The sequence below is a fragment of the Rhincodon typus genome, chromosome 26 (assembly GCF_021869965.1).
Source record: "Rhincodon typus isolate 14 chromosome 26, sRhiTyp1.1, whole genome shotgun sequence".
In the NCBI taxonomy this organism is placed as follows: Eukaryota; Metazoa; Chordata; class Chondrichthyes; order Orectolobiformes; family Rhincodontidae; genus Rhincodon; species Rhincodon typus.
Genome location: NC_063357.1, coordinates 43,575,891 through 43,600,326, shown reverse-complemented (window position 1 = coordinate 43,600,326; position 24,436 = coordinate 43,575,891). Strand labels below are relative to the sequence as shown.

Genomic DNA, 24,436 nt, shown 5'->3' with positions numbered 1-24,436 from the left:
ACAGCCACAAAAAATGATCTGAAGGACTACCTTTTCTTTCTAAAAAAAAATTTTAATAAGCAAAGACACCTGATAATTTTTAAAAATTCCAGCTTTGAACTGGAGTCCACACAAAGGAATGAGGATGATAATGATTCCTGCTTGTTGGAGCACTCTTGAATTCAGCTACTTTCCCCAGGTACCAGTGGTACATTAGATTTTTCTTTATTCATTCATGAGAGGAGGGCCAGCATTTATTGCCCATCCCAGAGGGCAGTTAAGAGTCAATCATATTGCTGTGGGACTGGACTCACATGTAGGCCAGACCAGGTAAGGATGGCAGTTTCCTTCCCTAAAGGACATTAGTGAACCAGATGGGTGGTTTTTCTGACAATCGGCAATGGGTTCATTGTCATCATTAGACTCATAATTCCAGATTTTTATTGAATTCATATTCTACCATCTGCCATGGCAGGATTCGAACCCGGGTTACCAGAACATTACTCAGGTCTCTGGATTAACGGTCCAGCGATAATACCACTAGGCCATCCTCTTCTCTGTATTGTTATTTTTATTAGCAGTTCTATTCTATACCAACATGGATGCCCAAAACAAAATTTTGCATTAATCTTCAAGGTTCCAGGACACCCAAACAAGGATATGTGCCAGAACTGAAATTAAATAGTTTAGGAGTAATGTTGCATATGCAATTTATGCTCCCTACTGTTTGCAATGTATGTGATAGCACAAAGTGACAATATGCCAGGATAGACAATCGTCATTTTCAAATATTAGTGGACAAAAGGAATCTCACAATAAATTATCTTCTTAGTTGCATGAGGTAAGGGCCTGGGTGGGATGGTCTTCAGAGGGTCAGTGTGGACTTGATGGGCTGAATGGCCTGCTTCCACACTGTGGGGATCCTACGACGTACTTGGATTTTGTTGAATGATTATATGTGCCTAAATCACAAGCCTGTCAGATACTACTGTCCTTCAGCAATGGGCAGAAAAAAATTTAACTCAGTTGCTGCAAACAGAATAAATGACAAGTGTGGATTCCAAAGATTTCACATTAATGTGAGTACCGTGGATGAATTACTTGCCATTGTATAGCTCTTTAATGTACAGGAAGGCATGTCAATGAGAATGTACAGCTCTAAAAGGACTTTAAGATCTACATCTACCAAAGTAACAGGACACAGATTTTGTATTTCATCTAATCGCTGGTCCCTCCAATAATAAAAGAATCATTGCATCACAACCCAAAGTCTTGTCCTAAATTAGATAATCAAGTCCCAGTGTAATGTTTGAAGGCCAAGATTTCCCATTCCTACAAGCAAATGTGCAGTATACAATACGGTCATTGAGAAACAAAACCTGTTGGGAAAATTCTTACCTTTGGCCATTTCTCTGTTCCAACCTTTCCATCGTAGCGCACTTTCACTCCTCTAGAGTCCGTAAATTCCAAATAATCATACCTTTGAGAAAAGTTTTACAAGTGAGCTATTTAGGTATTGAAAAGTTTCAAGTCATGTTGTACAAAGGGTGCTGATTGATATAATTATTCCATAATAATGTAAGCATTCCACCTATAAATCATAGCACTCAGCTAAACAAACATCTCAACTACAAATCTGGATTACAACCATGAAACAAGGAGATATCAAAAGCGTGTTCGCTGCCCTAACAGGACAGAAGAAAGTAAAGGGTACAACTTTAAGAGATGGTGGAGAAGCAGATGGATGTGGGGTATATATGGTTAGATCACTGGACCTGGCAGGAAAGGTCGAAGAAGAGATTAGTAAGTAGGAGTATAGTGTACAAAATAAGGAAGGTATGATAAGTCTGTGTAAATCTGATTATACAAACATACAAATTAGGAGGAGCAGTAGGCCATTTAGCCCCTCAACCCTGTTCTGCCATTGAGAAAGATCAGGGCTGATTTGCTTGGTTCTTCAAATCAACATTCCTGCCTGCCCAATAACCTTTCATCTTTTGCTTAACAAGAGCCTATTTAGCTCTGCCTTAAAAAATTTCAAGGACTCTGCTTCTGCCACCTTTTCAGAAAGGGGTCCAAGGACTCATAACCCTCACATTCCAGTTTTAAACCAGTGACCTCTGACTTGTAAAAAGTGACCCCTAGTTCCAGATTCTCCCACAAGAGGAAACAACCTCTCCATATTGGCCCTATCAAGGCTCCTCAGGATCTTACATTTTTCAATTCAATTGTCTCTTACGGTTCCAAACTCTAGAGATACAAGCTTGCCTAGCCTTTTCTCATTAGTCAACCCTCATTCCAGATAGTCTGGTAAACCATCTTTGTAGTGTCTCTAAAATATTTACACCCTCGCTGACAATACTATACACAACTAGGTACAGTCTCAGCAAGCACTGCATAGCTGAAGCATAACCTCCCTACTCTTATATTTAATTCCCCTTGTGATATACAATAACCTTCCATTAGCTTTCCTAATTACTTGCTGGACCTGCATATTAACCTTGTGATTCATGCACGAGGACACTCGGATCCCTTTGCATCTCAGAGCTCTGTAACTTCTCACCATTTACTGTATCATGCTTTATTTTCATTCTACCTGCCAAAATGGACAATTATACGTTTTCCCACAATATAATACGCTGGCTAATTCTTTGCCCACAGATCCAGAGGAATGGCTCCAGGGATAAGGAACTTCAGTTAACTGGATAGATTAGAGAAAATTAAGAGCAAGTTGATAGAGTTCCTCAAAATTATGAGGATTCTGAACATAGAAGATACGGAGAAGCTGTTCTGATTGGCACAGTGATTAACAAACTCAATACCTGCAAAATGAGGAAGAACAGTTTTGTAAAGTGAGTGGTTGGAATCTGGAAGGACAGCACGGTATAGGCAGATTTAATTGAAATCTCTGGAAGAGAACTGGACAATTATTTGAAGGGGAAGAAAAATCGAAGATTACAGAGAAAAAGCATGGGAGTGAGATTAGGTGAGGTGGTCTTACACAAAGATCCAGCATGACATGAAAGGCTGAATGGTTACAGCAATGGAAGAGGCCATTCTATAACACCGATTGAAGGGCATGAAGAAGCAGGCACAGCAGATTAGAGACGAAAACAGATTCAGTCTTTTTCCCTTAGGCTTTTCCTATCCCCTTCTTTAAAGCTTCCTGATTTTCCTGTAAAGGAGGACTGAAGTACACCAATCTGTGTTTTCTCTTGTTCTCTCTCTCTTCCCACTGCACAACTAAAAATAAAATCACTCCTCAGAATATCACAGGTAGAATCTCCAGGGAGACCTTTGTTTAAAATTGAACAATACCTTTTTTCTGTTTCACATTTTTCATCAAACTCCACTTCAAAAAAAGTTGCACCCGGACAAACAAAGACCGTTGTCTCGTGACTGTTGTTTTCGTAGTTGTGAGTAGACTCCATGCTCCACATCCTGAGAAACACGGGCTCCTCTGATTTCTCCAAGGTCTCACCACCAAACTTTTAAATCAGAATTGAAACAAAGCTTTTTCACTGTTTCATTAAGCACCTTTCTGTGACATAAACTGAAAAGTCAAAATGCATGTAAAGACTGAAAAATTGTTTACTGTACTAAAGGGATCAACTGATTGTAGCCAAATTTGTTGATAGCTGTAAGAAAGGTAGGGAAGCAAGTTGTGAGGAGGATACAAAGTCTGTAAAGGGATATAGACAGGTTAAATGAACGCGTTTAAATTTGCAGGAGCATATAGGGAACTGAGAGGTTGCCCATTTTGGCAAAAGTAAAAGAAAAGCAAATTATTATTTAAATAGAGACTATAGAATGTTGTGGTACAGGAGGCTCTGGGTTATATGAATCATAAAAGGTTAGCATGGAGTTACAGCAAGTAATTGGGAAAGTTGGTCAATATTGAATAGGGAATGGAGTTTAAAAGTGGGGAAGTCCAAGACAACTGTACAAGACATTTATGAGACTTCCCTACAGCACTACGTAAAATTGCGATATAAAGGAGAGACATGCAGAGTAAGTCCATTATATTGTGATTCAATATTCCCTGATTCACATAAAGCAGGACCCTCCTGGCTCCAAAAAAAGGTAAATCTTTAAATCTTCAAATTGTCAAATAAAAACAAAGGAAAACAGGAGTTAGAGGTTTGTTATTATGCAGTTTAATTGTAATATGGCTTTGGTATTTGGACCTATTAACATCTGTACAATAATGGACTTCCACTGTACTTGTACTGGAAGCAGTTCAAAAGGTTCACTAGGCTAATTTCTGGGGGAAAAAACAGCTTCTCGTATAAGGAAAGAGTGAGCGAGTGGGCCTTTTATTATTAAAGTTTAGAAAAATGAGATTTGATCTTATTCAAACATCCTACAGCCTATGCAGAGGGCAGCAGAGTCTTGAGCAAGAGGCCCAGGTTCAAGTCCCACCTGACAACAGATGTGTAACAATATCTGAACAGATTGATTAGAAAATATCTACAACATTGTGGTGGCATTTGACAGGAATGATGCTGAGCATGCTTCTCCTCAGGATGGAATCTAGAACTGCAGGTACAGTCTAAAAATAAAAACAGTCTCCCATTTAAAAAAAAGAGAAGAAAAAACTCTTCTCTCAGACTGTTAGTTGTTATAATTCTCTTCCCTGAAAAGCAGTGGAGTCTGAGTCACTAAATGTACTCAAGGCCAAGTTGGATAGTTTTTTGATCAACAAGGGGCTTAAGGGCTTTTGGGGACAGAGAAAAAAGAAAATCAGGTCAGCTATGATCTTAATGAATAATGATGCAAGAATAATGAATCAAATAGCTTAAGACCATAAGACATGGGAGTAGAGGTAGGCCATTCAGTGAGATCATGCAGTTCAGATAATCCTTAAATCCACTTTCCTGCTTTTTCCCTATAACCCTTGATTATCTTTGATTAAAAATCTGACCACCTCAGCCTTGAATATACTTTACAACACAGCCTCGATAGGCCTCCAAGATAAAGAATTTGACAGATTTACCACCTTCAGAGGGGAAGTTCTTTATCACTGTCTTCAGTGGGCAGCACTTTATTCTGAGATTATGTCCTCTGGCCCCAGACTCTCCCACAAGGGGAAACAGTTTTTCCACATCTACCCCATCAATTTTGCATACTTCAAAAAGGTCACCTTTGTTTCTTCTAAATTCCAATGAACTCAGGCCCAATCTATGCAACCTAATGTCATATGAAATTCTCTCTATACCTGGGATGAACCTGCCTCCAATGCTAGTATATCTTTCCCTAGCTAAGGGGCCCAAAAACTGTTCACAGTATTCAGCTGTGGTCCGATTAGTACCTTGTATAGTTTTAGCCAAACCTCCCTACTTCTGCTCCTTTATTCTTCCTGCCAAAGTGCATAACCTCACATTTGCCCACATTAAATTCTTTTTGCTAAATTTTTGCCCACTTGCTTCATCTGTCTATATCCCTCTACAGACTCCGTCATCCTCACCATTTGCCTTCCCATCTATTTTGCTGTCACCAGCAAATTTGGCGACTGTACATTCACTTCTCTCATTAATATACATTGTAAATAATTGTAGCCCAGCCCTGATTCCTGTGGGTCTCCACTAGTAACTCTATCAGGCTTACTCCAGCTCCTATTTCTTCTCATCTTACTAATACATTTTCTAGGCGAGTACCAAAAAGTCTGCATCAAAAAGGCTGAAGTTAGATACAACAACAAAAACAAAGTTTTGAGGAAGGGCCACCGGTCCTGAAACGTTAACTCTGAGTTTTTCTTCACAGATGCTGCCAGACCTGCTGAGCTTTTCCAGCAACTTTGTTTTTGTTCCTGATTTACAGCATCCACAGTTCTTTCGGTTTTTATTTAGAGGTGAGATATAGACTACTTACCTTTATAAAGTCATCACCAATTTCACAACAGAGGGTCTTTAATGTTTTAGCCAGTGGAGCAAAAGCCTGTAGAAGTGCACAGTGAGGAATGTCCAAACTAGAAAGCTCCAAAAGAAAGATAACCTACAACCAAAATTGATAAAACATTATTGGATGGTCATGCAAAAGTAATCTAAATTAATCACTTGGATAAGAACAGATTTAAAAACACAGATGCATATTTGCTGCAATAATAATAAAGGAAATATTACAAGCAATGATACACTATGGCTTCAATTGTATATAGATCACTAAATGCAAGTTTCTGCATGCATCATGTTATAGCTTTAAAAATGACAGACCATTATGTTAGCAAGGACTGGTCTGCCAGCTTATGAGATAGTGATATCTTACTACATTGTTCTTACTACATTAGAATCTATTATAAAGATAGCTGTGCAAAACAACATTTGGTTATACCCAATAACATTTAGTGGATTTGTACAATCAGAAAATGAAAATCGTGAAGGCTACTCAGATACATGGCTCTCAGGATTAGATAAGGTGACTTATAAAAGAAGACATAAATGGGATACTTGTCTTTTTTTTGCCCAGACACAAAGTTTAAGAACACGGTGATTATGCTGGAACTGTATAAAATGTTGGTTAGGCCACAGTTAGAATATGGTGTACAGTTCTGGAATACACATTAGAGGAGGGATGTGAATGCACTGGAGAAGGTGCAGAGGAGATTTACCAGGATGTTGCCTGGGCTGGAGAGTTTTAGTTATGAAGAAAGATTGTATAGACTGGGGCTGCTTTCCTTGGAGCAGAGGAGACGGAGGGGGCTCATGATTGAGATGTATAAAATTATCAGGGATATGGACAGGACAGACGGTTATAAACACTTTCCCTTGGTGGAGGGATTAATGACCAGGAGGCAGAGATTTAAGGTAGCCGACAAGAGTATTAGAAGGGATTGAGGAAAAAATCTTTCACCCAGAGAGTGGCAGTAATCTGAAACTCTGTCTGTAATGATGACAGAGGCAGAAACTCTCAACTTCTGGGTGTTTGGATGTACGCTTGCAATGCGAGGCATACAAGGATACGGACTAAGTGCTGGAAAATAGGATTAGGACAGTTAGGTGGTTGTTTTTGTCTGGCACATATTCATTGGGCTAAAGGATTTTTTTTCTCCTGCAGATCTCTTACCTGGTCTGGCCTACACGAGACTCTAGATCCACAGCAATGTGGTTGACTCTAAACAGCCCTCTGCGCAATTAGGGATAGGCAATAAATGCTGCCTGGTCAGCGGCACCCTCATCTCGTGAATGAAAAATGTCCATACTACAGAGGAGGGGGTGCTGAACATCTTAAAACGCATGAAGTGGATAAAACCCCAGGACCTCTGTGGGAAATTAGGGAAGTGATTGTTGGGACCCTTGCTGAGATATTTGTATCATCGATAGCCACAGGTGAGGTGCCGGCAGACTGGAGGCTGGCTAACGTGGCACCACTACTTAAAAGGTGGTAAGGAAAAGCCAGGGAACTATAGATCAGTGAGCCTGACATCCGTGGTGGGCAAGTTATTGGAGAGAATCCTGAGGAACAGTATTTGGAAAGTCAAGGACTAATTAGGAATAGTCAACATGGCTTTGAGAGTGGGAAATAGTGGCTCACTAACTTGATTGAGTTTTTTGAAGTAGTAACGAACAGGATTGCTGAGGGCAGAGTAATGACGTGATCTATATGGACTTCAGTAAGGCGTTCGACAAGGTTCCTCATGGTAGATTGGTTAACAAGGTTAGATCACACAAAATAGAGGGAGAACGAGTTAAGTGGACATAGAACTGGCTCAAAGGTAGAAGACAGAAGATGGTGGAGGAGGGTTGCTTTTCAGACTGGAGACCTGTGACCAGCGGTGTGCCACAAGGATCAGTGTGCGGGAGGTATGGTTAGTAAGTTTGCAGATGACACCAAAATTAGAGGTGTAGCGGACAGCAAAGGAGGCTACCTCAGAGTACAATGGGATCTTGATCAGATGGGCCAATAGGCAAAGGAGTGGCAGATGAAGTTTAATTTGGATAAATGTGAGGTGCAGCATTTTGGAAAGGCAAATCAGGGCAGGACTTATACACTTAATGGTAAGGACCTGGAGAGTGTTGCTGAACCAAGAGACCTTGGAGTGCAGGTTCATAGTTCCTTGAAAGTGGAGTCACAGATAGGCAGGATAATGAAGGCGGCATTTGGTATGCCTCCCTCTTTTGGTCAGTGCATTGACTTTAGGAACTAGGCGTTCATGTCGCAGCTGTACAGGACATTGGTTAGGCCACTACTGGAATACTGTGTGCAATTCTGGTCTCCCTGCTATTGGAAGGATGTTGTGAAACCTGAAAGAGTTCAGAAAAGATTTAAAAGGATGTTGTCAGGGTTGGAGGGTTTGAGCTATAGGGAGAGGTTGAATAGACTGGAGCTATTTTCCCTGGAGATAATGAGGCTAAGGGGTGACTTTATACAGGTTTATAAAATCATGAGAGGCATGGATAAGGAAAATTGACAAGGTCTTTTCCCAGGGATAGGGCAGTCCAAAACTAGACAGCATAGGTTTAAGATGAGAGGGGAAAGATTTAAAAGGGATCGAAGGGGCAACTTTTTCACGCAGAGGATGATGTGTGTATGGAATGAACTGCCAGATGAAGACGTGGAGGCTGGTACAATTACAATATTTAAAAGGCACCTGGTTGGGCATATGAAAAGGATGGATTTAGAAGGATATGGGCCAAATGCTGGCAAATGGGACTAGATTTATTTAGGATATCTGGTCAGCATGGACAAGTTGGACTGAAGAGTCTGTTTCTGTGCTGAATATTTCTATGACTCTAACTGGAGGGAGCTAGTTTGTGTAATAATTTTTCATTCAGCTACAACATTAAAACTGGCAATAGTTTACAGTGGTATAAGTTAACAAATCTATCCAGGAATTATTTTAAAATGAACTGCAAATGCTGAAAATGGAGTAAGAAACTATAATAAATCAATCACCCATCTTTTGAGTTTCATGATTTACACCATCAGTTTTTACATAAGCTGTACCGAGACAAATTTGCAATGTTTTCTTATCACATCAGTTTAATCGGTCAACTTTTGATGATAACATTTCATTAAAATAGTGAGCATGCATCATTTCTTAAACTGACATACCAGTTGTCTAGTTGCCATCGCAAGAAAGGAGTCCTTCAAACTCGACATGATCTGATTACCACTGCATTTCAACATCATGAAATCCAGAACATTGGATGCACTGGAAATGTGGCGTTTTACATCTGTCCAGCAACATTATGGTAAAGAACATAAAGAAATCCAAATCACTTTCCAGTCTAGACGTTCTCTACAATACAGGTGAAATTTTGCACAGTTAGATCAACTCTTAGAAAGATCGCAATGGCATAGTGGGAATGTCACCGGACTAGAAGAATCCCAAAGGCTAATTGTTCTGGGTATGTGGGTTCAAGTTCCACCAGCTGGTAGAGTTTACATTCAAGAAATAGGGTTCTTGAGGCACAGTGATAGCATCTGTACCTCTGGGTTCAAGTCCCACCTGCTCCAGAGATGTGTCATAACATCTCTGAACGGGGCAACTAAAATTATCTACACTATTGCTGAATTCAAGTTAAAACTCAACACAAAAAGTTCTAATTGTCAAGAGTTGCTGTCTTTCAGATGAGTCGTTAAAGTGAGCAAGATATGGCAGTAATGATTTTTGACACTAACTGAACTGAAATTTTGATTCTACCTTTGGGGCTGGTGATCAACTTTTAGAAGGTATCAATTTTGTTACACTGAAATCAGGAAATATGGTCAGAAGTAGCCACATTGTACAGATAGTTTCTCAATATCACTCAAAGAATTTGCAGTGCAAATCCTTTTTCTAAATTTATAAAGGTAATCTCTTGAAAGGTGCTCTCTTTCTGTACATTTTTAATGTTATCTTTCCAATTTAAATTACAAGCAGAAGTTGAGAGTGTAAAGACAATGGTACGTACAGTTGAGGAGGATTTCTCTGGTATGACGGAGAGACACGGCATCGTTCCCCTTCAGTTGCAGGTAACACCAGGAAAGGAGGTGACCCTGCAATGCCCAGAGTAGATTGACAAGAACGGCTTCATTCTTCCCAAACAAGCTGTTCGTGACCATCAACTTGCACTGAAAGTAACCAACATAAAAAAGCCATTAGCACATGTGCATGTTTAGCCAAGCTTCTCTAATATCACACAAAAGTTTCATGCTTCTGGCATTGATCCATGTTGCAAAGGCCTCACAGCAGCCAACTGAGCCTGAACTTGCTCAAGGCTATGGGAACAATGGATATTCCCTGGTGCTGACCTGAACAATTCCTGGCAACTGACTATGCAAGATCTTGGGAGAAAGCACCAATTGCAAGAACCTTGGCATCATTAAAACAGTGGGACACTGAGAAACAGAAATTGTAATTGCGCAAAACTGACATAAAATTCATGGCCCTCTGATTTCTGATTTGCAACTTCAAGTCTAAACGTTCACTGAACAAATTAAAAATAAAACTGCATCAGTCAGTTTTGCATGGCGCCAAGTACCAGGCCTTAACAAAATGACAGATGCTTTCATATACTGCAGTTCATGTGTATGCACACTCAAAAGGTGTATAAAGAATGGAGCGAAATTGGACAGCATCCATGATATGTTTCTCTTCCTGAATATTATCCCAGATCCCAGCAACAATGGAGCTATGGCACAGGCAGGAATATTTCACTTTACGGGGGAACCTTAGAGTTCAACTCCACCCAACAGAAAAATCACACAGAAATAATACTCAACGGTTTTTGCAAAAATATGCTGGAAATACTCAACACCTGTGGATGAAGGAACAGATTCAATGCTTTAGATCAATGGGCTTTCATCAGGACAATGAAAGACCACTGACCCTGAAACATTACTTCTGTTCATCTCTCTGCAGATGATACTAAACTAACGCAGAAGTGGCGTTTTCGCTTCTAATTTCAACCTTACGCATCTGCAGAATTTTGCTTTTGTTCTGGTTCAACTATTTCAATACGTGTTACAATTTGTGTCATTTGTTTTGGGAGTGAAACTCATCAAATTTATTCAGAGGATGTGGCCATCACTGGTCAGGTCAGCATCTATTGCTGATCCCAAATGCCCTTGAGAAAATAGAGTCAGTTGCCTTCTTGAACCACACTGCAATCCAAATGGTCAGAGATAGAATCAGTGTTAGGGACAAAAATTCCAGGATCTGAACAGTGAAGGAAGTGCTATATAATTCCAAGTCAGGTTTGATAGAGACTTGGGAGGGAAAACTGTAGGTGGAGGTGCTCCCTTATGCTTGTTGCCCTTGTCTTTCTTATTCCTATTCATTTGTACAGAAATAGCCTGAGTATAATTTTACAAAACCTGTTTAAACAAAGTCATCTGTGACAGTGAATCACTCGTCAGATCCACATGTTTGAACAGATTGTGAGGGCAATTAGTGTTGGAAATTATGAAATCTAATACAAACAGAAACTGTTTGGAAGTATTGGGGTGTGGAAGCATCTGCAAAGACTAAAGGTGTGTTTCAGGACTGAACTTTCATCTTTTTGTTTTGGATTTCCAGTGTCCAAACACTTTGCAACCATCCAATTTTATTTTTGGCAAGGAAATTAGCAATGGGTCTGAAAGCAGATCCAAGTAAATATCATGGCTAAACTTAAAATGAATGTTATACAGGATTAGAAAACTCATACTTTTTATCCTTACCAATATTAAATATCAATGTCACAATTTAGTACTCCAACTCCACAACTGCCATTCACACCTCCTTCCCTCTTACACTCCTATGTTGATAATCCATTTCTGCCACACCAGTAGCTTTTCCCCCCAGAGACTGCCTGTTGGTTAGTTTTTCAATCAGGGCCAGTTGTGGGGGGGTCAGCAGTGCACAGCTTGGCAACTACTCTCCGATTGGTTCCTATGTAGGTGTACAGCACGTGTGCAAATACAGCGACAAAAAGTACCCAGCATCTAACAAGACAAAAGCCTCTCTTCTTGTACAGAATAAAGAAAGAATTGGTCAATAGTTAGCTATTCTCTCACCATGTGTCATAAGCCACTGCTCTGAACCAACGAACGACTGAACATTTAGTGTGCCAATCACCCTGCGTCTTCAGTAAAGAACTGAAGTCACTTGGAAAGATGATGATGTTGATGATCAGAGGACTTGGAAGAAGCAAAAGGACACAGCATTAAACCCCGTGGACTGGTGCTATTGAACTGTGTTCCCCTTGTTTTCTTCCTCCAGCCATAATCTTGATTTTTTGTTTGTTTCTTTATATCTATATTAATTTGCATGTTAGGGCTTTAAGAAGGGGTTGAGTTTAAGTTTAAGCATTATAAGCTGAGAAGTTACATTTTGTTTGCCTGTGGTTAGAACCAATTTATTTGTAGCAAGCAGCTGCTTTTTGTTAAGGACAGAAATCTAGTTGGTGTATTCAACTAATCTGAGTTTGCGAGGCACACAAATTGGAGTCTTTGAGTAACTTGATTGCATGTTCAACTTTTAACTGATCTCTGGAGTAGTGGGGCACCAGCATCAGTGCACTTTCCCAAGTATGTTGTGACAACAGAATAACAAACACAGAGCACTAGAGTGTGAAGAACAATAACTCTTTCATGCTCGAATATTAAAAATATAGTCAATCTCCTCAAAAGATTAGATGAACAAATAATGGTTTTGCTTGGTTCATAAGCTCAGATAAGAGCAGGTATATTTATCCAGTGAGTCATATCGTTTACATTTCTCCAGCAGGTCTGCACTCTTAACTACGCCAAGCCTATTTGTTGCTTATTCAACAACCAAAGGCTGGCTTAACCAAACAGGTCTTTAATATCCAATGCAAACACAGCTTCATCATGTGATCACATTTGGGCATGAATTTAAGCTAAGATAGGATATTTCAGAGGAAATTGCTTCACCCAGAGGGCTGGTAGAAATCAGGAACTTGTGGACTGAAAGGACAGTACCTTGCAGCCATCCTCATGACATCTAACAAGCACTTTGATATGGCTCCAGGGTACTGTGACACACAAGGTTATGGACTAAGACCAAGACCAAGACTGTATGATCAAACTGATAAGCTACTTGTTGGCACACATGAGCCAAATGACCTTCTTCCATATGATAAGTCCTGTCATACCATACTGGTTTACTAGTGCACAATTACTAGTAAAACTAAATTCTGGATATAACTCCAATTTTACTGCATGGAAAGTTAGGGCTTGGTTAGCACGTATTAAAATTATCAGAATTACATTTTTGTTTGTGAAGGGTTGCTCTAAAATGCAATGCAAAACAATGAAGCACTATAAAAATGAAAGTCAAAAGATAATGGAAATGACAAAAAAAGGTCTAAGATGCACTGATCATACATAGGATACGTATTCATAAAAACAATGGAGTTGGGGACTGAAAAAACACTTCCACTGAAACAGCACCTTCCACAACTACAAGAAGTTCCAAAATATTATATCACCGATATAACTGTGAAACTCAGTCAGCTGCTGTAAAGTAGGACAGCAAACAGCAAGTTCTCAAAAATACCCTAGGTGATAATGACCAGATCATCTGATTCTGTGAAGATTCTACATCAACCTGAAAGGGCCTGGGTTCAATTTTCCTACTGAAAGATGGCACCTTCGACAGTGAAGTATTCCTTCAGTACGGGACTGATGCATCAGCCTTCATTTTCATGTTTAAGTCCAAGAATAGAACAGAATTCACAAATCTCCCAACACAAAAGAAGGCTACCAACCAAGCCCTGGCTGCACAATGTACAGGTGTTCTCATGAATATGTATGGATCTGGAAGATAAATTGCTCACGTCTCCCTTGCTGTATCATCAATAACTGGAGAAACAATGCATTAACAAAAGATATGACTTCATGTAGAACATCACAGTTTTAAAAAAATTGTGCCAGAGCATTCAACTGGAAGTACCCAGATTCATAAGAGGTGGATATCATAAACATTATTGTAGTAAATTTAGTAAAATATTAGTGATCAACAAAATTAAAAGCTGAATGCATGACAAAATGATGCTAGTTCCTGAATCACACACAAACTCTAAAACTGACTGAGGTTGGTTGTGTAATTTGCATGGCCCGTGATAATCATTAGCATGGGTTAAACATTTGATTCCTCAACCAGTGAGAATTTCAGAAAGCATGAAACCCAAAGCCCACCCCTTGTTATGCTTAGAGTTTCTTAGTAACATTACACAACACTGAAGTCTTTTCCCTACACTTCCATTCCTCACCAGTTCAGAGAAACTACACTGAAAACCTGCAACAATAGCAGCAAAACAATGCCTACTTGTACAGAGATAGCCAGTTGGGAAGATCTTCTCAATAAATGCAGCGACCAAGAATTGAGGAAGATCTGTCAAAGACTGGACAACAAGTACACGGAGGGTGGCTCATATTACAGCCGAAGACAGCTGATTATCAAGATAATCGAGAGCACCATATCCTTGAAGCAACTGTTATCCAACAAAAGTCTTACAAAAGATCTGCTGTTCAGTTATTTGAGAAATATTGATGTGAATATTTCAGGCCAGAAAAATAAGAAAGATCTTGCGCTCACCAAACAAAATTACTGGGGGGCAAGTCCAGCAAGAGAAGCACCAAGGCTCTGCAACTTTGAAAGGAGAGAATGCAGAAAAATATTGAACCTCCTTACAAGGCAATCGATCCAAAAGTTATGCACGGATTTACATGTGGCAACAGACCAACCAGGTAAGAAAACGACTTTGCTGTTACGGATTCCACAAGTAAGTTGGCTCCTAAAGAAGTAGTTCATAACCATAGGCATCTTGAACAATTATCTAATAAATGCTAAGATTGTGACAAATCAATCTATGAGTAAAGGACCGATCTTAAAACAGTAATAGGATACATTAAATTGCAACATGAAGGAAGCAGTTTCCAACAAAGGCCTAAGCACACATTTGTGCGGACTAGTCCTTCAAATGCAGCAACAAACAATAGAGAACATGGACTGGAGAATCCACACAGAAAGTTTCGGCCAACAATGAGAACTAAGGCAACTTTTTACCAATAAAGGATGTAGAGATTGGACAGGCGAGTAGAGTTAAACTGAACCTCGACCATGATCTTACGGGATTGCAGGGCAAGAGGTCTTATACTCAAGCTCCACTTTCTAATGTTAATGTTCTTATTCAGGTAGATTCCTTCTGGAAAGGAAATGAAATTCTTCAAGATTTTCTCCTAATTGCATAGACTGGATCACTTTACAGCAGCTTTATTACCAATCATATGAATTTTGAAAGCCGTGGGATTTAAGCTTTTAATAGATGGGGAAGGGGGCAGGATAATGAAATTACCAAGAGGTTATTGTTTAAAGGTGGACATCAAATATATTTTCAAAAGAGCAGAAATGCTTCTGGCATTGAAAGCACAAAGGAAGCAGCCACCATTCAAGCAAATCTTCTCGTCTGGTTACAAGCAACAGCAAAGTAGAAGTGGATAGGTTAAATTTTGATATATTTAAAACATCGTCAATTTTGTTACTTACTTTAATCTTTAACTTTCATGTAGTAATATTTACTGATTGCACACAAATGTTGAACTGATAAGGGTAGACTGTTTCAAAATTCATAGTGGGTGAAAACACTAACATTATAGAGAACAAAAACATTGCTATATTTCCCATGTCTAGCCTGCATGTCAAAGAAAGTTGAGACGAATTCCTTGCTCCTATTACTGACACCATTGTGACTCTGATGTGTGTGTAAAGTCATCTTGTATATTTATAACTTTACAAATCATTTTGATGCAACAAATGGAAACAGTTGCAGGCATTAGAGGTTTTCCCAGAGTTTCCAGTAAATATGACAGAGGGGTTCCCTCCATTATTGAGGAGTCAATCAGACCGCCACTTCCAGCATTTGAGACATAAGCAGAAAATGTCATAATTGCATTCTGTGGATGAGCGATGATGATGTAATCGAACGGCACAGCAGACCCAAGGAGCCAGGTGGCCTACTCCTGCTCCTATTTCATCTTTGCAATCAGGAAGCTGCTGTCAAGGTTTCCCCACTACTCCAGCTTTCACAGAGTTTCACTGAGATACTCAATAATAAAGTATGTAAACTTGCTGGACTCAAGTGATAGATACCCACAAAATGGCTCTTATCCAAGTTAAAGAAGCCATCAAATAATGTTGAGGGGAAGCAGTTCAGAGACCTCCCCAGCCAGGGCTCTGTCGTCGATCCAAGCATCCTTGAACACAGCCCACAGCACGCTACACGTCATGAGCTCAGAAACACACCAGCTCTGCACGAAGTACAGAAGGCCATCTGCCAGCTTAAGAACTACAAGGTTGCTGCAGCAGACAGCATCCCCACTGAGGCATTGAAGTGCTGAGGTGAAGAGCTCCTGCTGCAGCTACACGTCCTTGTCTGGAAGGAGGTTAGCATCCTAGGAGAGCTCCAAGATGCCACAGTCATGAGTATTCTTTAAAAAAAAAAGGAACAGGTCCGACTGCGGCTACTACAGGGGAAATCGCCCTGCTGTCAACCATTGGAAAAGTCAGCAGCAAGGTCCTCCTCAACCGTCTCCTTCCTGTGACTAAGGAACTCCACCAGAATCGCAGTGGGCATCTGGCCACGGAGGGACACAATGGACATGGTTTTCACTGCATGACAGCTGCAGGAGAAAAGAACCAACCCCCGTACATGGCCTTCTTTGACCTTCGACACTGTTGATCGGAAAGCATTGTAGAGCGTTGGTTGCACCATAAAGTTTGTCACCATCCTTCGCCTACTGCACGACAACATGGAAGTCATGGTAATGACAAACGGCTCCACCACAGACCCATTGCCCATTCAGACCATTGTCAAGCAAGGCTGCGTCATCGTCCAACACTGCTCTTGATCTACTTCGCTGCAATGCTTCACCCCACCACCAACAAGCTCCCTGCTGGAGTGGAGCTAACAAAACCTTTGGGAAATTATTCAACCTCTGCCACTTTTAAGCCAAAAGCAAAGTCACCCCAACCAGTGTCATCGAGCTATAGTATCAGACGGTGCTTCCATATGTGCAATCTCAGGGGATATACTCCAGACCAGTGTCAGCATCTTTACGGAGGCACAAGAGAGCATGAGTCTCACCCTAAACAACCGCAAGACAAAGGTCCTCCATCAACTTGGCCTGGCAATGTGGAGTGAATCCCTGATCATTAAAGTCCGCAGGGAGGTCTTACAGAAGACTCACCACTTCTAATACCTCAGGAGTATCTGGTCAGCCAAAGCAGCTATTGGTGAGGAGATCCAACACTGCCTCCGGTGTGCCAGTGCAGCCTTTGGCCATCTGAGGAAAAGGGTGTTCAAGGACAACATCACCAGATCCGACACCAAGATCATGGTTTACAGGGCTGTAGTGGTTCCCACCTTCCTGGAAAGCTGAGACGTTGAATGCCTACAGCAGACACCTCAAGGCACCAAAGCAGTACCACCAATGCTGTCTGTGCAAGATCTGCAAATCCGCTGAGAATAAAGACAGGCCAAAACCAGCGTCCTCGACCAGGCCAAATTCACCAACGTTGAAACACTAACCTCCCTTGATCAGCTAGTGGGTTGGGCAGGTCATCTGCACGACCGACACAAGACTCACCAAGCAGGTGCTCTATTCCCGGCTTCGAAACAGCAGGCGAGCCCCAGGTGGACACAGGATGTGCTTCAGTGATACGCTCAACGCCTCATTGACAAAGTGCGGCATTCCCACAGACACCTGGGAATCACTGGACCAAGACCATCCAAAGTGGAGGAGCAGCAGCATCCGGGAAGGCATCAAGCACTGCAAGACTTGCCGTTGGGAAAAAATGGAAGCCAGGCGAAAGCAGCAAAAGCAGTCCCACCCACCCCTTCCTGCAACCACCTTCTGCTCCAAGTGTAACTGAGCCTGTGGTAGCTGCATCGGTCTGTACATCCACCTACGGACTCACCCTGAGAGTGGAAGAGAGTTATCCTGGTCTGCAAGGGACTGCCAATAAATGACCCACAAATTGACATAAGAAAAGACCTTGTCCATTTAAGTGTAAGTGACTATTAAACAGCACATTAGTTCTTCGGTTCTTTGACAGCAATTATCTGGTGCTGAAAATTAACTTTTATAAATCCGAAATCTCATTTCTTCAAATCTTAATCATTGTTGCAGATGTAAAAGGATACCTTTTTAAAATGTTTTTCCTTAGTTCTTATTTTTCTCAATTCCATCTCTTGCTCCCACTTCATCTTCTGTACATGTTTCACCACTAAAGCTATCTCAACTTGCATTTCTTAGTTCAGAGTTACAGTGGAGCTTTTCACTATTAGAACTGGAATAAATAACAGGTTTAAGTTTTGAATGGTGTTGCAAAGTTGTGTAGAGTACTTATGGATTAGAAGACAGGGCATCAGAAGGTCGGTGTTTGTAAATCACGATGGGGAAAGCAGTACATGGTCCCTTTAAAAGATAATGTGCTTTTCCTATGTTTAGAGATTCATAAAGGATGTCTGTGGGTTTGCAGGTGCACAGAGCACCTGTATTGAAACATTTGTATCAAAAGGCCATCCTGTTAGCAGGCCAAACAGCATTTTTACCAAGACAACAGGTTTTTAAATTTAGCCAATTAATTTAAACCAGGCCCTTTGGTACCAAAACACCAACTAAATTTAAATCTGATGATTTTGACAACATAGGACCAATCTTATACGTCATGAAGGGTATAAATGATGAGGACATTTGGAAAATCGGCAGATAGCTAGCTATCATCTGCCAAAAGAACAGGTCTCAGCTCCAAAAGAAAGAATCGCTGGGTCTCACAGAATTGTCTAGCCTGCGAGAAAGTTCCATCTAAATTAAAGGTACCTATGGCACAAGCTGTTAACGTTCCTGACAGTAGGATTCACCACAAAGGTGTTCCTGACAGAAGGATTCATCAAAGAAGACACAGAACATTCCAGAAGACGTAACCTGGCTGTAATTTCGAGAGACTAAATTCTAATTTTTTTAAAATCTTATGTAAGTGGGAGTTGTATTTATTGCAATAGCATATAATTATAATCTTGTTTTATTTGGGAATAGTTAGTAGTTAGAAAGGGGTATTCGTTTTGTTAATAGTTTAGTTAGTTTATTCACTGTTAGAGTTAGATAAATAAATTGTTACTTGTTGATTATAAAGAGAATGTTGGGGTTTATTTTATTTAACCACTCCTTTATAACAGATTGGAGCTCTTTTAACACATTATGGGGTGTGGCTCGCCTCTCTGGGTGTTTCGGTTTTAGTTATCAGAGGAAGGTCAACCTCAGCTTTATAACAATGGTTGAGATTTAAAAAGCAGTTGAAGATAAAATTACAGATCATCTAAGATCTCACTGCCTGATCTGAATCATGGGCATTTTGAGATCTCTGGTCTTGTACTACTTGAATAATGGAATTTTTGTATTTGGGTTATTACAGCAAACAAACTTAAATGGAGTGTAACATTTTTAAACTTTTATTACAGTTAATAAAATGCAGTGTGTGAACACCTTTAGGTGATAGCTGTGATAGGTCTCTATTATAGCCAAAAGCTGGGGTTCCCTTCCTGCTGCTAGAATTGCATGTGAATCAATCTATTTTACTGAATTTGCCTTTGCCAAGGGTGTGTTTATGGGATGTTACTATGTTAGAACAATTATTTTGTTAAGCACTGATAGAGTTACAGTTGAGCAAATTCTTTAATTTTTATTTTGTCTATATTTTAACTGATGTGTAAAAATAAAGTGTATTTTGCTTGAATTCAAGTAGTTTGGCTAATGGAATTACATTCGGAATCCAACGTCTCACACTTACCTTTAAACTATGAAAAAGCTCAGGCCTAGGCTATCTTCTTAATATATTTTGAGGAAGTTTGGTCTGGTCCTTAACAAAAAGGAAACTGAACAAGAAGCACATGTACACCTGAAGTCCTCACTTTAATCTGCCTTGTCTAACATTGTTTCATTTGTAAGGCCTGTGTCCTTCTTTAATGTTCACAGTCCTCATTTAAATTTGAAGCCCCCACTGCAGCGTTACTTCCCGGGAATTGCCTCCCTCCAACCTTGCCCTAGTCATGCCTTCAAGCTTATCCCGCTGCCATGTTCTGACCTTGCTTTCTCCCTCCCTGCCTTGCCTCCTCCTGCCCTTCTGTTGAGTCATTCCCTTCAACACTGAAGTTAACAGAATTTCACAGGTAGTTGTGTAATAGGTTATGTTTGATGACAAATGTATTCTGTGGTTATGCTGTAATTTCAAATGCAAATTATCAACCTTTTGCCAAAAATATTTAATCATTCATTCACTTAAAGAGCATAGATAACAGTCCTTTTACCTCTCGTGTTGCAACTAACAGCAAAGTATCCATGACCATCATTACTGAATTAATGTCAAAATCTGCAGGAACGCCCTTCTGCGGCAACTGAAGAAGCCCACTTGGATCTTGATTGCTGGGTCAGAAAATAATACAAATTACCACAATTAGTCCAGAAAATAATCATTTAGATCCATTAATGCTGCATACTGAAAAATGAAGGAAACAAAGTTTAACGGGGCCACAGGTGACACTCAGTTTTGGCTGTTCCTTATGCACTTGGTCAAAGGAATCTTCTGACTTACTAACTCTTACAGACTGCCAAAGCTCACTGTACAACTCCATTATGTAAAAGACACTCATTCCTGGATTGATCCAACCAGAACATTAATGAATTATTTTCCTTAGAGGTGAGGCAACTTTTAGCAGGTTGGACCACAAATAGCAACTTGAGTCTTTGCTACAGCAGCTCAACTTGAATTTAGTTCTGAGGAAGGGTCACCGGACTCAAAACGTTAACTCTGTTTTTTCTTTCACAGATGCTGTTAGACCTGCTGAGCTTTTCCAGCAACTTCTGTTTTTGTTCCGATTTATAACATCCGCAGTTCTTTCGGTTTCAACTTGAATATAGCTCAGTTAGAACACACTGACTTTTAATTTGATTAAATCAAAACCTGGCTTCTGTACATAAACTGATCATGGTCTTTTTGTTTTAGAAAAACAGACAATCCCAAAAGAATGGCCAATTGTCCCATTTTCGAGATTGGAATAGAAAATCTCCAACAACCATCATGGCAAAGCTCCAGGAAAAAAATACCCACAGATACATTTATAGATCAAAACACATATGTAACATAGGTTTGAAGCTTCTTTCTAGATGAAATAGATCTATACATCACTACTCCAGGTAGGTCGGAGGATATACTGTTCTGTACGGGTAGCAGCATTACATCAGGTAACACAAAGCTGGCTGTTCTGCTAAAATGAGCTTGTGTGATAGGTGCATCTTATTAACAGCAAAAGATGGGATGCCAGTTAGAAATTTCTGGGATCAGTTACAGGGCCTGCCACCTCAGCAGTTTGAGCAGGGCTGGCGGTGAGTGACAGAGCGTACCAAAGAGAACTGACAAGGACGGCTCCCTTAAATTATGCTTGATAAATGGATACTTCTTGAAATTATTCTCCAAACATTTCATTTCAACTTTAAGTCACTTGGTAATACAGAACTGAAATTCATGTACTTTGATGTTAGCATGATCTAACATTACTTCTGGATGCTGACCAAATAAGCAACAGATAATTTACTGAGTTATCACCCTGAAATTTAATGTATTGAAATTTAATTCCATAATTTTAAGTTGAATAATTTCCTCCAACTGTCACCAAACTGACTAGTTCTCTACCTCAACTTCCCCAAAATTTTATTCAGATCACTAAGGGCTCTAGTCTTGATATTTTGTATAAACTTACAAGAGGAAGGAGGACTCCTTTTGAGGAGCAGGATTAATCCAGACTCTAACTAGGCAGAGGAATAGCATGAATACAGCTCAAATCTGGAAGCATGGAGGAACTGTGAAAGGAAACATGTTTGGTTTCCTGCAATCAATTTAATTCTGTGCTATAACTTTACAAAAATGCAAACGAGTGTTATTCTCCCTTACCTTAGATCCATTAATACACCTTTATTAACAGATAAAACAGAGCTGTTACTTTTTGCCCTCTACATATTTTGTAAAGAGGACCTTGGCTCGGAGGTGGGAGTGTGCGTCCAAGTCAGAGCTCATGAGGTCAAGCTCCCTTCTGGAGATTTAAGCCTACAATCTAGGCTGATACTTTACTGCTGCATTGCATTGCTCATGGTGCTATCTTTCCAGTGAGAATGAATTCAGTTCATGTAGTCCCAGGTAAATGTAAATGAATGCAAGTGAAGGCCAAGGAAATTCTGGCATCCCAGTCGATACTTAACCAGTCATTAAACTAAATGACATGGTCATTTTTATCTCATCTGTTTGTCCGGCCTTATCAGAGAGTCATACAGCACGGAAACAGACCCTTCGGTCCAACCAGTCCATGTCGACCCTAATTCCAAACTAAACTAGTCCCATCTGTTTGCACTGGCCCAATCCCTCCAAATCTCTCTTACTCATGTACTTATCGAAATGTCTTTGAAATATTGTAACTGTACCTGCATCCACCACTTCATCCGGAAGTCCATTCCACACACGAGCCATTCTGCGTAAAAATGTTACCTCTAATGTCTTTTTTAAATCTTCTTCCTCTCATCGTAAAAATATGCCCCAGCCTAGCAAACAGACACCTGCCATTCACCTTATCTATACCAGACAAATTGCCTGCTCAGTTTCACTCCATTATTATAATGACTACTTTTTGAAAAGTACTCAATAAAGAAAGAATTGCACATGCTGTAAATCAGAAACAAAAACAGAAATTGTTGGAAAAGTTCAGCGGGTCTGGCAGTATCTGTGGAGAGAAATCAGAATTAATGTTTCAGGTCCAGTGACCCTTTCCCCATTTTAAGGAAGGATCACTGGACCCAAAACATTAACTCTGATTTCTCTCCACAGGTGCTGTCAGACCCGTTGAGCTTTTCAAGCGATTTCTGTTTCCGTTTCAAAACTAAATTGACTCTAAAGCACTTCTGGAGCATCGTGAAGTCATGAAAGAAGCTGTACAAGCAGAAGGGTTTCTTTTCCCCCCTTTCTAGTCCCCACGTCTTTTTAAAATCCTGTACATGTCTGACTCACCTGAAGTAATGACACAGGGACTGGAACGTAATTGTGGCAGACTGAGGTTGAGATGGTTCAATGACAGTTTCCTACAAAAGTTAAAGAGTACAAGTTGGGAGGCCTGGCAGTATAATACAGTGCATAGGCTACACTTTAATCATAAAGACAAAACTCGGCCTGAAAAGTATACTGAGCCTCACCATCATTTTAAACAGCTGATCTCGTCGGGTCTGCACATCAGGAAAAAAGATGGCTGCTCCACTAAGGATGGTATTTACAGCCTCCTTCCTCAGCATCACCCCAGAAACCGTGTCATATTCTGCATCGTCCACTACTACTCAGAGAAAACACAAGGTTATTCAGAGCTGCACTACGAACCACCAGCTCGAAAGGTGCAGCAGTGCTAAATTCTTGGGACTTCAGTACCTCAGCTATACACATTACACAACCCAGTGTGCAAACAATCATCCATTCTTACTTCCCCAGTAGGAATGTATAAAAGGATAAGGCGTCACTAACACTTACCAAAATACTTCTTTTAAAACCTTTCAAGAAATATACAAAACACAAACTACTCAAACCACCACTAAATCGGTGCTACACATTACCTTTACAAAGATACACATAGAGATCACGAGCAGATTCTCTATCGATAGGGGGCTTGCTCTCGGCAGTAGATTGTGCTGTGGCCTGGGTTTTTGAAGGCTGAGGTCCAGACAGTAACACCAAACAATTCTGAAGCAGCTGTAACAAAATCCTTTGTGCTTGGAGACACTCAATATCGTGACTGCAAGACAAAATAAAACATGAAAGTTACATTTCCTATATTATTTTTCTCTCAGTGAAGATTGTTGTCCTGAAAGTTTACCCCTTCAAAGCCAATGTTTGACATAATTTGAGCCCCCATCTTTCTAATCCGTCTTTTGAGGGCAGGGGAGAAGAGAAATAGTCGCCCCCTATAAAGTCAAAGTTAGTCTCCTGGTTTTTGTGCCCCAATAGTGACAAACACAGAGAAGATTGCTGCAGCACTGCAAACACCAGGGAGATGAAGTACCACCACGACCCATCAAAGCAGATTGGCCTGAGGTTGCAACTGTGTCTGTGAATATTTCTTTAGAACCCAAGTTAGCAGCACAGCCCTTTAATTCAAAAGAAGTCTCAAAACAATGTGACACCCTGGCTCCACTGCACACGATTCACCAAAGGCTCACTTCCTCTTGATCCAAGCTCCTCATTTTCCTATTCACCGGGTCAAAATTCTAGAACTCCCTCCCTAACTACACTGTGGGTTTACCTACAAAATCTATTGGCTATCTCAAACCTAAGTGACCCAAAAATCTGGTTTCAACTTGCTACTTTCTAACTAGCTACTCTTTTCACATCCTTCCCTCACTCCCACTCCCTGCTTCCTCCTTCCCACCATCTCTCACACTCCCA

At 40.3% G+C, this 24,436-nt stretch overlaps 1 protein-coding gene across 1 annotated transcript in view; it reads right to left on the bottom strand.

Annotated features, from left to right (window-relative positions):
- The window catches only part of zzef1 (zinc finger, ZZ-type with EF hand domain 1), a 190,136-nt gene that overhangs the window by 95,243 nt on the left and 70,457 nt on the right, over positions 1-24,436 (bottom strand). The window contains exons 15-23 of the mRNA XM_048612408.1: positions 23,608-23,786; positions 23,200-23,333; positions 23,018-23,088; positions 20,274-20,388; positions 9,873-10,032; positions 9,031-9,152; positions 5,851-5,973; positions 3,298-3,467; positions 1,378-1,459 (exon numbers count right to left, since the gene is read on the bottom strand). Coding sequence (XP_048468365.1) covers positions 1,378-1,459; positions 3,298-3,467; positions 5,851-5,973; positions 9,031-9,152; positions 9,873-10,032; positions 20,274-20,388; positions 23,018-23,088; positions 23,200-23,333; positions 23,608-23,786 — 1,156 coding nt within the window. The remainder of the gene's footprint in view (positions 1-1,377; positions 1,460-3,297; positions 3,468-5,850; positions 5,974-9,030; positions 9,153-9,872; positions 10,033-20,273; positions 20,389-23,017; positions 23,089-23,199; positions 23,334-23,607; positions 23,787-24,436) is intronic.